This window comes from Rhizophagus irregularis, chromosome 19 (genome assembly GCF_026210795.1).
Source record: "Rhizophagus irregularis chromosome 19, complete sequence".
NCBI classification, from domain to species: Eukaryota; Fungi; Glomeromycota; class Glomeromycetes; order Glomerales; family Glomeraceae; genus Rhizophagus; species Rhizophagus irregularis.
In genome coordinates, this window is record NC_089447.1 from 282,860 (window position 1) to 298,489 (window position 15,630).

Sequence of the window (15,630 nt, forward strand, 5' to 3'; positions counted from 1 at the left end):
TTAAAAATTATTATGGAAATTCTTTTTGCATTTTCATTAAAAAGTATAGAATAAAAGAGTTATATAAATTCTTATATAAATCTAATTCTTATAATAAACCCTAATAAACCATACAGTATCATTTTTTAATTATATGATTACTTGATTTTGTTATCCAATAGTATCTATTTATAATGTAAATAATAATTTCTCTATTTGAAATTCAAATTTAATTAAAAAAATCTCTTAATATAAAACAAGTTTTAGCATTAATAGATTTTAAAAAGACAAAAATGATAATTTGCTAGACAATTCCAGCTAGTTTATGATAGAATTGTTATCTAAGTGATCAGTCTACTTGTAAAAGAGTAATAGGAAGAACCCTGACATAATATTTTTGAATGAAAGTATCTTATGGATTGCAATTTCACACCAAAATTTATTAACCAAAAGGCAAGAAAGAAGAGTCTTTCTATCATTATGATAATCTTTAATAATATTATATAAGAGGCAGGTTAAAGATTAATTTGGGCATTATTGTTATTTTTGGTAAAAGGATTATTATTTAAGATTGATTAATAATAATATGAGATTGTTTTTTTATGGCAAAAATATGCACCATCTTTCTTTCATAAATAAATATACTTTATCTAATATTGAATTTTTTTTAAAATAAATCAATAGATAAAAGTAAGGTGTATAATATAAAAGGTAGTTTGTTGGATAGTAATATTATTATCAACTACTATAATTTTCTTGTAGAGTTTTACTTATCTAGGCATTTACTTTTTGTAATTAATAAAGTAATGAAAATAATTGGGAATTTTTCAGGTCTAATAAATATAGGAATTAATTATATTTTCAAATGTATTAAAATGATTATTCAATCAATTCAATTAGCAATAAATGAGAATATAATTTATCTAAATTTTTTTTTATATAATATTTGTTAAGTATTAAATTTTTAAATGAAATTATATAATAAATAAAATAATATATTTTCATTGTCTTGTTGATCTTCTGCTGTTATATATATAATTTTATTTCCACATATGGTTGTTTGATCCAATGTGACATTTATTCTTCTATGATGGTAAAACTTTCCAATTTGTAATAGTAAAATAGCCAATAATAATCTAGCTTAAATTATGAATTATTTAAAAGTATCAAATGTTTGGCATATTTTCCTAATATTTCTAGTTGTTATGCATATTATATTATTGCTTCATATTATAAAAATGGTGTAAACAAAAGATTTAAAATTAAAAGTAAATTATTACTAGTATATATAAATCCTTCCATTAGTATCATAAATAACTTAACTTTTAAGAAAAATATGTTATGAATAATGAAAGTCTTCATTATGAACTTCAACTGGTAAATTCATTATTAATATGATTATATTACATTGATCTACAAATAGTGAAATCATGGCAGTTGCTCTTTACCAATAATTTCATGCCATACATGATTTGTAAGGAGATTTTCTTATTGACAATTTTTTTGACAATAATTATAATAGAAATGAATATAATTGTTTCAATATATAATACAATATATAATCTTAATGTACAACCTCAATTTACAGCCTTAATGTACAGCCTTAATTAAAGCCTCAATGTACAAGCCCCAATATATAGCCTCAATGTATAACCTCAATGTATAGCCTCAATATACAGCCTTAATGTACAGCCTCATTACTTGTTGGAGATTTGATTTGAAGAACCATAAGGATATCATTATTTGAATATTCATAAATATATTAATATAATTTAAAAGCATAAAAAATTAAAAATAAATCAAATAAATTTAAAAGTGGAAAATATAAATCAAGTTATAAATTGTAAAATATATATATTCCTTCATTTGGTATATGATTAAGGTTAAGTGATTGTAAATAAGCTCCTGGTTCTTTTTTTGGTATTTTACAGATTACAATAGAGTCAAAATAATTTCGCCTTGATCAATTCCGATTAGAATATAATAATTATATTAAAATATTCTCATTAATTACTACTTTTTCCATTTATATAATTCTGGATTACTTTTTTCATATTTTTTGTATTTCTTTGTTATCTTTTTGTACATTATAAAGTATAATAAGAAAAAATGAAATGTCAAGTTTTACCAATAAATGGAGGAGAGAAACATAATGTATTGTGAAATTTTAATATAAACCAAGCTGCAGTTTGTAAAGTGTACCAATATATATTCCTTATTTAAGTTACTAGTTCTCTTTTTTGTATTTCACAGAGAAATAAATTATGTAAATACACCACAATAATGGCATTCCAACTAGCACATCATAATTATATTAGAACTGCTACTCAATAATTAAGTCTGGGTTATCCCAATTCTTTTTCTAATTCGTCTTACTACATTTGTCATATACACAAGAAAAATAAAATATAACCCATAATTTTACCAATAAATGGAGAAGAAAAAAATGGGTTAAGAAATTTCCACAAGTTAGCAATATAAACTTAGTTGCAGTTTATAAAGTGTATCAACATACATTTGTCCTTTTTTGTGTATGATTAAGTGATTGTAAACAAGCTCCTATTATATTAGAATATTATTAATGCCAATACTTAAATATCCCATAGTTCTACTAATAAATGGTTGAAGGACTACTAACAATACACTATGATATGAACTCCATTCCAAGAGAATAATGTAAGTGAGTAGGAGAGAAAAATTTTAAAATGTAAAGGTATCATATCTTTAAATTCATCTGAAATTGTGGCTAATAATGGAATAAAAATCTATTTTTGTGATTTATAAAGAAATATGAAAGAACTTTATCTTATTGCATTATATAGCAGTTGAATTATGTGTAATCCAGGTAGTTTTATTTTTATATAATAATCTTCAACAGTAACACAAGAAGTATTAGAACATTCCTTTAGTATAATAGATTAAAATTTATCATAAATATATTGAAAGCTAAGATAAATTTCATAAATTATATAGCTAATATTAGCACAGGGTTTTTTAAAAGAAAAATAAAAAAAAAAGGTTTTACAAGGAGTATAACTAAATGGACACCTTTTTATAAGAAATTTTGTGGGAAAAAGTTTTTGATTATATGATTATATTATCATGTGATTATATATAATATATCATATAAAAGATGACGAAATTTCTAAGCCATTTATTTATTTACATAAGCCTTGGCTATGTTACCTTTTGTGACAAACACGGTAAAAAACTTAAAAAATTTAGAATATATTACGTACACATAAACATAAACTCTGAATAAAAAAAGAATTATTATTTCTTATAATTATTTACTGTAGTTTTCTTGTATTAGTTGTATAATAATGTTTGTTGAACTAATTCTTTAGAAAAAAAACATGGAAACTAAAAATATGTGATTGTAAGATAATATTTAATATTTATTTTTTTAGTACGTATAATAATAATTTGCGATGATCAAATTTTGGTTGAACGAGACCTTTTACTTTATCATCCGGCAATTTTTTTTTGTCAAATTAAGGGAATATTAGTGAGCGCATTTAAAATTGTAAAATTAATGTAAAACTAAAGGGACAAAATTTTATTTTATAAACATAACATACTGAATACACGGATGAACCTAATTTAATTCAGATAATTACAATATCAAAGAAATTGTAATATCTATACCCGCTAGAATATTTCGATGTATAATATATTTAATATATTCAAAGTTTGTTCATTTTCAAATTTTTTTTATTAAAAAAATTGGGATGTCTAACTTTAAATGTGATAAAAATAATAAATATATATTATAATGGAAAAATAAAAATTCTTTCTTTTTAATATTTATTAACGTTAATTCTTATTAGTTAAATTAAGTGATATATAATTCAGATAATTGCACTAATATTGAGATAGGAATTCCATGAATATAATGTTAAATATAAAAATGCAAGCAAAACAAAAATTATATAATAAATTATACTAACTAGCATACTTGCGAGTCCATTCCCTAGCATTAGCTTCATAACAATTACGATTATTTATGTACAAATAATATTTTTCTTGTATGAAACACCCTAATATAATTTATTTGGTTGAAATCGATCAGATCATTCAATACAAAATAAATATGGTTGATATATTAATTATATTATATACCTTTGTATGGATCAGTTAGCAATGTACAAACTAAAGCGAGTACTTTGTATAATAAAAGAATTTGATTAATACTTTTTTATATAAAAAGAATTTCTATAATAAACTATTATTACCCTTCGAGATGTTAAGTGCTGGCGACCATTGTTTCTTTAAAAAGCAACCGCAAATATTTCCACCATCACTGAAGTTTAGATGGTAAATTTTTGTTGTAAATCTAATCTAGTACGAATATATGTGAATAAGTACGCAATTAAAATAATATATACAATCATATAAACAAAATATATACCCTTGGTGGGTTAAACGGATAATCTTCAGGAAAATCAATAAGGAGGAAAAATACACCACCCGAGTATGGGGAATCAGACTAATCAAAAATTACAATACCAAGTTAAATTGATTGGACTAAATTAGCCGTAAGTTTGTTTCTACGCAGATAAAATCACAAATAGGCTATTAATTTAGCCAGCAAATACTTACAGGACCCATAATTGTCGCTTGCCAATGAAAAAGATCATCATCAATAGGACTAGCATTACAAGACGACAGTTGGTTTTCTCCTAAAATATACAATTCCTAATAATTTATATGTAAAGTATTAAAAAAAGTGTAAAATTTTTAAATTTTCATTCAAAATCCGACAGCTGAATAATATAAAAAGTTTAAAATTATTTTTCTTAACTTACTCTATTAAGTCTTTTAAGTGCCATTCCGTTAATTAGGAAGAAAGTAAAATCACGCAATTTCTTTACTGTACGCCCTTAAAAACTACCAAGATCATCAAAATATTTTTTTTTAGTGCTACTGTCACGTGATTGGTGATCCTACCAATTTTGTAGAACAAATGAACAATGTAAATCGATGTCACTAATATCACGAATGTCATAGATGTATGACATATCATGAAAATCATATATAGTTGATAGGTTTAATATGTTTATTTTATCTGTTATATTTATTTTATCTGTTATATATTATATGTATGATTTATTAGTTATATTAGTTATATATTATATAGTTATTATATTTATTTTATCTATTATTTTTGTTATATCAAAATATATAGTTAATTTTATATAAATACAACGCTGTAGACAAGTGAGAAGAGAAGGATGCTCAAGGTTGTTTAGTTTAAGAATCATGATGAAGTAATTTAGGTTTTAATGGATCCTTTATTCATGTCTGATCGTATATGCCAGAGTGTTGCTATACTTTATTCATGTCTGATTGGATTATTTGTATTAGTTTATTGTCTTTCTTATTTTAATAAACCTTCTGCTTACCATTTTCATTTTGTTTACGTTTGTAAACACTAAAAGAACTGACCTAACACTACCATTAAATAAACTCATTAACTCGATCATGTGTTTTTCGGTCGCACCAAAGACTAATTGATTTCAAAAAATCTGCCCGAACCAAATAAATGATTATCATTATGATGGTTTCAGGTATTTGATTAATGATAAATATTTGAATAACCAAAAATACTAATAAAACTCATAAGCATCAGATGTACTACAATGTAAGTTCCATGACTAAAACCAAAAGCCATATACTATAATCAGGAAATTATATATTTGTAACCTTTCTTTTATTACAAATGGAGCTGTAGTTGTAATAAACTCAAACTCAAGGCCAATTCTCCGATTCTAATTCTGCCAATAAACGCAACATGCATGTTGATAGTCTTACTCAAGTAGTTATTTATACAATATATAAACGTTGGATTTAATCATTCAAGTACGGCAAACAATATGACAACATCTTACTATTTTTAAGAATTCTTGATGTTTGATTTTTTAAAAGGAGTTAAGCAAATTCATCGTACTCATTCAGGGTCATACTTATTACGTTTATTTTATAATTTGAAGTTTGCAAGCGAATCGATTGAAAATCGGCTAATCTAAAAATAAGTTTTCTGATTTTTTTTTTTGTTATGAAAAAAAGGTTAAAAAAACTATAGCTTTTAATTATGCAAAATTAAAGAACGATATTCTAAAATTAGAAACATCATGTATAGGAAAAATTTGAGTTAAAAAAAAAAAATTGTATTTATTCACTCCAAAATCGAAAATCAACAATCTACCCGATCAACAATATTAAGTGCACTTGCTTTGAGCTACTCGCTAGGCCCTATAAATTTTATCATTTATTTCCGTAAAAACTCCGTAAAAATGAGCCTTTCACGGATCCATTTACGGAAAATGTAAATTATTTGATAAATTATGTGATACAAAGTTATTATAATTCTGGAGATATGGGCCTTTTACGGAATAAAAATGGAATATAAAACAACGGATCAACTTTTTTTATAAGGAGGATTGCTATCCAAAATGAAAAAAATTAACAATCATTTTAGAAAATAAAAATGTTTCATTCTTTTATTTCTTTTAATAAAAGAACTTTAGGTTCATGTAAAGGCTTTTTTGACTTTTATTAATAGATTATATAAAGTCGTGAGCAAAAAAAATTATGTACTGTATATACAGTATTAAAAGATGGTACTTAACGTGCTTTACGCATGCTACGCCAACTATTCAAATTAATGGATCTGTATAAGTTGTAATAAAATTGGATATCTTATCTTTCCAATTATCAAAAAATAATTGTACAATAAAAAACGAAATTTAAAACTTAAATAATCTACTTGTGATGATTTTGCTAATATTTCAAATAAACTACCTTAATAAAAAAGTTAGCATGGAATAACTGATTTACTTAAAAAATCCATTTCTAATTATCGTACATTGAATTATTTTTGAACTTAAATAATGAGATATAGACTACCTTGCTTTACTTCTTTATTTACTTCAAAGAGTTAAGTTTCGAAATTTATATGATCATTTCATTTAATATAAAGACCTTACAAAAATTATTAGAATGAAAAAATTAATCAAATCTATTTATTTTTATTTTGTAGTTTGTGATGTCTTTGATGAATACGTTTCTGAGAAAGTGAATAATAATATAGTAACAATGTAAGCTAAACAAATATGAATTGAATTTTTATGACAATGGCAATGCCAAGAAGCGGTAATTAAGTAAGATTTCTAACAAACATATGAAATTTTTAAATTAAAAATTAAAAAAAATTTCACTTGATTTGTTTTATATTGTGGTGAACGTTTTATGTCTAAAAACAGCAATTAATTATGGAAAAAAGAAAATGCATATGAAAAATATATTAAAGTTAACTAGCTATTTATTTTTTTAGCAATGAACAAGTTAAATTACAAATAATCATGTAATGGCAGGTTTTAAATAATTGATCTTTAAACACAATTATTTTGTAATCATATGAATAAAATATAAAAAAAATCGATACCTAAAATATAAGAAATAAAGAGAAAATAACAAATTGTTCAAAAAAATCTCAATTATTACATATTTTTAATTAAAAAAAATGTATAATTATAAACTTATATCGATGCAAGGAACTGTTTTAAATAATATTCAAGATAACGTCTTCATTTCATTTGCATTTACACTAGCTTTGTAAACCTTCACTTTCAAGAATTTCATTCGACTTTTTACTAGTATTTTCAACTAAATAGTTAAATAAATAAATTAATTTCACATAATAATTTGCAAGATTAATTTTTTATATATTATAGTACATACCTAATGACCTTGAATCACTAATTAAACAATCATTCAAATCTGAATGTCTTACATGATATGCTTGTATCAAGAATTTTATTCAATTTTTTACTAGTAAAATCAAGTAAGCGACTTGTATAACATGCTTTAGGATGAGATTTAGTAGCAAGATTGTTATGCCCAATTGGTGCATTTATAAATTCCATAATGTTGCTTTTTAATTCTTTACTGACTTCATAAGAATGGAAAATCCATTTTTCAATAATTTTTAATACTTCCTTAGAAGATGGTCTTTTTAATGGATCTTCATTCCAACATTTTTTCATTAAATCTACATAACATTGTGGAGTATTTTCAATAATTTCAGGTCGTTCACCTTTACAAATACTTAAACAAAGTTGAATATCATGTGCTCTATTATTAAATGGTGGTACCCAGATGTAAGTTCCCACATAATCATAGAAAAACTATATACATCACTAACTGGAGTATAAGATTTTCCTCTTAAAACTTCAGGAGCCATAAATGGCATAACACCATAAATGTCATGCTTTTTCAAAAACGATCTTACAGGTTGACATAATCCTAAATCACTAATATAAATTTTATCCTTATTCTCATCATTATAATTTAAAATATTTCCATCATGAAAATCACAATAAATAAGATTTTTTCGTGTATCTTACTAAGTCCAGAAATAATTTCGTACAATATATATAGTTTTTGATTCTAATTATTTCCAACTATTCTTGTTAAATTTTCTCTTAAGTTACCTTTATTTGCATAATCCATTACTACCATATATTTTGAAGCATTTGGATCTTCTGTAAATCCATAAAAATTTATAATGTCATTTGAACTTAAAACACTTGTATGATATTCCCACTATAAAAAATAATAGTAATTTATTAATATAAATAAGTCTTAATTTAAATTAAAATAGAAAATAATATACTACCATACTTCTTTTAAGAATTCATTTAAATTTTTATTTAAATCCTTATGGCATTTAAGAATTACTTCTTCATCTCTATTATTCTTTAGCCAAGTAGCTTTATATATAGTACCAAATCCTCCTTTAACATTTTTAAATTTGTTATAAGGAATCCATTTTAATCCATTTTTAAAAATAAAATCATCTATAATTGCATTTTCACTTTTTCCAAATCTATAAATTTAAATAGTTAAAATTATATTATAGCTTGTATTATTTTTACACTAAAATAAATTATTACTTACTCTAAAATTTAAATAGGAATTTAATGTAATAAAATCTTACTTTACTGTCAAGGCCAATTTTTTTGGCATGATTTTACAATCATTATACCATCCATGTAATCATAATGTTGACATGATATACATACATGTTATCATGTATGTTAACATGAATATTGACAGGTTTTTGAATTATAATAATAATGTAATAAACCATTACAAAATAATAATTGTCAAGTATTATGCAATAATTATTTTTTTTCTTAATAAATAATTATTTTGATATATATGTTGATATAATTTGTTTAGATCTAATGCATTACACAAATATTATAATATGATAAAATTCATTATGTTTCAAATTTAGCAAATATGAATAAAATGCATTACAATATTTTATTTACATATATTGCCAAATATAATTATAATATTTTATCTATGCATTTTAATCAAAACTGACCTTTAACGTTAGGTAAATTTTGCCGATCGGTCATATGAATCATCACATTTTGACCAATGGCAATACTAGTCAAAACGAAGGATCAGCTGATCGGACTAGTCAATTATAGTCTGTGCGGCAAATGATAAACTTTTTAAGCTTTAAAAAAAAACTTTTTTTCGGTAAGTTTCAAAAGTTTCGTTTTGAAACTTTTTTTTTTCTTTTTTTTTTAGGTATCAGTTTCAACTTTTGCTTTAGATCGGTAAGCTTTAAAAGTTTCATTTCAAAACTTTATCGTTATTTATTTTGATTTTTTTTTAAAAATTAAAAAATTGTATTTTATTTTTTTTAGTATCATCGGTGCTTTGAATTGGTAACTGGTAAGTTTCAAAAGTTTCGTTTGTTTCAAAACTTATTTTTTGGGTTTTAAAATAAAATTTTTTTTTTATTTTTTTTAGGATTTGTCATTGTGCTTTTGATTGGTAAGTTTTGTAAGTTTCGCTTTCGAAACTTTTTTTTGTTTTTTTTTTAAATAAAAATCTCTAATTTCTTTATTTTTTAGATATGAATCAGCTTCAACTTTTCGCTTTGGATCAGTAAGTTTTGGAAGTTTCATTTCAAAACATTTTTTAAATTCTTTTTTAATATTATTTTGAAGAAACTAATCATTTCTTCTTTTATCTATTTTGTAAGTTATCAACTTCGGTTTTTAGATGTAAGTTTTGAAGCGAAACTTTATTAAATATATTTTTTTAATTTTGAAGAAACTAATTGTTTCTTCTTTTGTCTATTTTGTAGATTTTTGTCTTCAGCTTTGGCTTGGTTTCTTGGGAAGTTTTGAAGTGTTTTGTTTCAAACTTTTTTAGTAAATTCTTTTTTTAAAATTGTTTAATTTTTATTTTATTTTTTTTAGATTTTGTTATTTCTTTGGTACTTTGGATGGTAAGTTTTTGAAGCGAATGCTTCAAAATTTTTTGGATTTTTTTTAAAATAAAAAAATTATTCTAATTTTTTTCTTTTTTTAGATATCGGTGCGAAATTTCTAATCAGTAGATATTAGCTTTGCAAGCTCTGACGGAGTCACTTTCTTGCAAATGCAATCACGACTGAAATATTCATACCTTATTCCATTTCGCTGACACCTGAATTATTTTGATCGGCACCCTCATGTGACATTGTGACGTGCAGCTGATTTTTAATTGGTAAGCTTAAAAGTTTCGCTCAAAACTTATTTTTTTTTGGTTTTTTAACTAAAAATTTTTTTTTTTTAGGTCTACTTTAGATCGGTAAGTTCAAAGCAGTTCATTTCGAAATTTTTCTTGGGTTTTTTTTTTAAAAAAAAAAATTTTTTTAAGGTTTTTTTTCTCCTTTTTTTTGTAAATATCGGTAGATTGAATGATCGGTAAGTTCCAAAATATGTTTCGTTCTCGAAACTTCTAAATTTTAATTATTCTTTGTTAATAATTTTTTCTTTTTTTGTAGGTATGACTTCTAAATTATGATCAGTAAGTTTCAAAATAGGTTGAAACTTTTTTTTAACTTTGCATTGAAAATCTAACCATTTCTTCTTTTGTCTATTTTGTAGGCAACATCTTCGATTTTGGGTCTGCTCTTTAGATAAGTTTCAAATTGAAGATTATGGATGTATTGACGGTAATTTATGGTTTCATCTTCACCCGCTAACAATTGTTGATTAGCAACCTAGAATGCATTTCATTACACAGATGTACAGGAGAAGGATTACATAATAAAAATAATATGGAATACATTTAACGAATTTTATTATTTAATTAATTATTGTAGCAGAATTATTTTATTAATGTAATATCTATTATAATACTAATAATAATATACATGTTATAAATATAAAACATTGATGTTGTAATTATGTATAATATATCTATTGTAATGCGAAATAAACCATGTCATAATCATATAGAACATATTGTAAAATTCATGTTATAATACATATATGACATAGTGTTTTAATATATTTACCACTATAATAGCAGGTTGGCGCTCATGAATTTTATAACATACTTATGATAGGGTTTTTATATGGTTATCAAAAAAGTCTACATTGATAGTAAAGTAGCTTTTGGATAAATATATATAATGGCCTATAATTTACAACTTACCGACTAAAGTAATAGATATTTTTTAAATAAAAGAATTCAGATAACAAATAAATATTATATAAAATATATAACAATAGAAATATGAATATCTTACAAGCTATATCATAAATATTTTTTAAATAAAGAAATTAGTTAGTATAAGTTATATGTAAAATATTATGTAAATAAGTAATACTAGAATCAAATAATGACTTATGACTTACAAACTAAAATAAATTACAAAATAATTTTTTAAATAAAGAAATTAGTTAGTTTAAATATTATATAAATAAGTAATAATAGAATTAAATAAATACCATATAACTTGCACCCTGCAAGATTATTAATTATTAGTTAGTTAGATATAAATATAATATTTAGTGTATGTTATATATATTACTTACAATCTAGTTATTTAAATTAAGAATATAATTAGTTGAATTATATAAAATATTAAACAAATAAATATTATATATATTGTAACTTACCATCTGTAAATATAATTAATTATTAAATAGGTATTTAAATAAAGAATTTAGTTATTTGAATGTTACATAAATAAATAAAGCAAAGAATTAAAGATTTAAAAAACTGATGACTTACCAACTATAATATTATTAACCATTAAATAAATTATTTAGTTATATATAATACAATAAAAATAATGAGTAATTTATTCTTATTCAATTATATTAACTTACGATCTAAATATTTAATATAATTTTTATATAATAGTATAGTTAATCTAATTATATTTGCATATTATATAAGGTATAATTATAGATAGTATTTGAATTGTTTATAAATAAAAATTTAATATTTCAGCTTGTTTGATATACCTTTAGATTTTTTGGTACCACTTCCTTCAAATTTTTCAATACTACTTCTTTCAAATTCTTCTGTGTCACTCCCCTCAAATTCTCTAATTCTACTTCCTTCAAATCCTTCAATATTACTGGAAACTAGTTTTGTTATATTGCAAATTTGGTTTGATTATATTTGGTTATTTACAATTAAATTTTTTTTAATAAAAAAAAATCTTAATATTCATCTTTGTTTTGTATATTATATTTAGGTTTCTTGATATTATACAAAACTAGTTTTATTATATTGCAAGTTTGTTTTAAAATTTTGTATAATTCTAATTTATATTATACATTTATTATACCATATGCTTTACCTTTACCAATACTTTGATCTATTACTATATCAAAATTTTCTTTAATTGGAAAAGATAACTATCTTTTTTTTTTCTTTTATTATTATTATTATTATTAAATGTTTTTATTAGTATAAACAAATGAAACGTTTTACTGAGTGATCAGCTGTCTATGAGACTAGTTATTAGTTAATGATTTTTTTATTTTTTCAAAGTAAACAAAGTTACAGTAAAAATTACAAAGTTCCTATCTATATACTAAGACTGAAGGCAATTCCAACAACTGATAATCAAATCGCGTCCAACCTATTCGGAACTGGGTGATGTCACCTTGGTGGAGAAGTTTTGCATGACGGGACACAATAATTTCACGGCGCAGCCATGAAAATCAAACTTCCTTACACTGTACTTTATATCCATCTCTTTTTTTTCCATTTTACCAAAGTTTAATAAAACCATGGATTCAAGTAACCAAGTAAAATTGTGTTCTGGATGTTTAAAAACGTACTCTCGACTTTTTTGATGAAAAAAAAAACATGTAACGTGTGCAGGCTATCTAATAAAAACCGTCAGGAGACTTCACGTACTAATCAGAAAAGTCAAATAGAAGAACATGAAAAAATTAAGACAAATTATTATATTCATATATTATTGAAGGTTTGCCAGAGATTATAGTTGAAAATATTATAAAATACAAGGAAAACACACGAAGTAATACTTTCGAAGTGTTTTGTTTCATTGATATTACAGAATTTCAAGATGATTCTAAAGTAATATTGAATGGTTAAGAAAGTTGAAAAAAAATTTAAGCCTTTGAAAAAAAATATTGAAAGTTATAATAAGCGACATACAATGCCTCGTACTTGGAAAGATTATAATAGTAATACATATAATAAATAATAACTTACATTATAAAATTTTATTTTATTAATAAAAAAGATTTGAAAGTTACAACTTCAAAAAAAATAATTTTTCGATTATTAACTTGAATAGAAAACTAAAGTCTTATTTATTTGTTTTACTTTTATTGTTTGTCATTATTTTCGCTGAATGATATTGCTACGCAGTAAAATGTCACGCAGTAATCACGTGATATAACTGGACCCGTGATGCCGATCAATACGTATTGTCCAATATATAGAATATATGGTGTATATATAGAACATATAGTATACTGTATATAGAATAAATAGTATATATAGCATAAATAGTATATATAGCATAAATAGTATATATAGCATAAATAGTATATAACATATATAGCATATATAGCATAAATTTAATATATTAGATATTTTTTTATATAGTAAAAATTTTTATAAAAAGGCAGTGTAAATGCGCATTAGAAACAACAGTTTAGAACAGTCCTTATAAAAATCATTAATAAAATTAATTAATAAAACTCATATACACTTTATTTTTCGTGTTATTTCTTATACACTTTATTTTTTTTATTCATTGTTCATATTTGGTTAGTTTAATCCTTTACTTGCGTCTGATCGTATAGGCTATTTTGGAGAGCTATACCATATTCGCATTTGATCGGATTTATGTTAGACTTACATTGAATTAATTAAATTAGTATAAGATTTACGCCGATCCTGTTAATTTCCGACCCTACCAATCCTTCTGCTTACACTAAATATACCGCTTATTTTTAAGCATATAAGAACTGACATATAACAATATGATCGTTATCACAAATCACGTGAATGTGACATTTTTCTGCCATGATAATTTATGCGACACGTGAAATAACTAATTCGTCGATCTTTGCCAAATTTTCTAATTTATTTTTTTTTTACATTTTCTGGCGCAAATCTTTATGTACCTATTGTAACACTTTTAAAACCCATATAGTATGCGTATTTTTGCCTGCTTTACAATTTTATTTAGTATATCAAAAAGGGTTTAGAATAGTGTTTTTGACTTTTATATGTGGGATGCGATATTTCGCGGGTGCGATAAAAAAACAAATCCGAAAAAAATACAACAAAGTGAATAAATTTTATTCATAAAATTCTTAATAACCAATATAATTTTTTGATTTTTTCAATTAAACTCTCTGCAATTCATTAAGTATTTACTTGATAGGAATAAACTAATAAATTTTAGTTCATATTGCCACAAAATATAAGAATTTAAATCTTTTTTTTTAAAAAAAAAATCATTTCTAATGATTACTTTGTTAATTCTTTTATATACGCCTTTTCTAACTTATTCTGTTTTATTTTATTTTAAAATTTAGACAACGGCGGGAGTCATACAAATGGGAGCTGAGCCCTTACAAAAGAAGTTACTAAACTACACCTAAGCTAGTATAAACCAAACCTACCTCCGAAGGGCCTGTTATTTATTAAAACAACCCTAGGCATGGCCAGCGCTGCGAGAAAGAAAAGAAGAAAGAGGAACGAACGCCTTTTCTTTTTTTACCATTGAACCATAAATAAATAGTCAGTAACATGACCATGTGTTTTTCGGTCGCATAAAGTACATATGCTACAAGGAATTTTTATTCACTTTAGAAGCTTCATATTTTATTATCGCCGCAGGTAGTCAACTAAATATATTTGATATTATTTAATTTATAATTCTTTTATTATCATAAATAAGGTAAATGGTAAATTAAGAATTAATTTACTACATATAGCAACTGCATGAGCCAAAATCTTTAATATTTTGAAAAATAGAATATAAGAGATATGTATAAAGGTGCCAACTTTGGTATAAATTCAAATAATAGATGTGGTAAGATGTAACCTCGAGTAAGTTTGTGTAAGTTTGTGTTTTTATATAAATTTCTTATGCAAATTTGTGCAAACTTGCATTAAGCTTATGTATCATCATTAGAATTTGCAAATTCAATCAACGTTCATTCCGTTCATTCTGATGATCAGGATTTACATATAGGTGCCAACCATCTTTGTGCCCTATTTTGATAAACTATAGAAAAACAACTATACTCATTAGGACTTCCACATTTTATTCTAATTTAAAAA

The 15,630-nt window shown here is 23.7% G+C and overlaps 2 protein-coding genes across 2 annotated transcripts; both read right to left on the bottom strand.

The window, feature by feature from the left end:
• Positions 1–3,814: 3,814 nt before the first annotated feature.
• Positions 3,815–4,811, bottom strand: OCT59_010603 (Ubiquitin-conjugating enzyme E2 4; the record flags this gene model as incomplete). Its single annotated transcript, XM_025328084.2, has 7 exons — positions 3,815–3,843; positions 3,930–4,019; positions 4,102–4,143; positions 4,215–4,320; positions 4,391–4,468; positions 4,582–4,677; positions 4,788–4,811. 7 exons carry the CDS (start codon positions 4,809–4,811, stop codon positions 3,815–3,817), a joined length of 465 nt encoding a protein of 154 aa, XP_025168305.2.
• A 2,777-nt stretch (positions 4,812–7,588) lies between these two features.
• Positions 7,589–9,009, bottom strand: OCT59_010604 (uncharacterized protein; the record flags this gene model as incomplete). The annotated part of the gene is made up of 5 exons (XM_066136023.1): positions 7,589–7,647; positions 7,775–8,032; positions 8,475–8,586; positions 8,665–8,869; positions 8,981–9,009. The coding sequence occupies 5 exons, from the start codon at positions 9,007–9,009 to the stop codon at positions 7,589–7,591; spliced, it is 663 nt and encodes a 220-aa protein (XP_066000698.1).
• Positions 9,010–15,630: the final 6,621 nt, after the last annotated feature.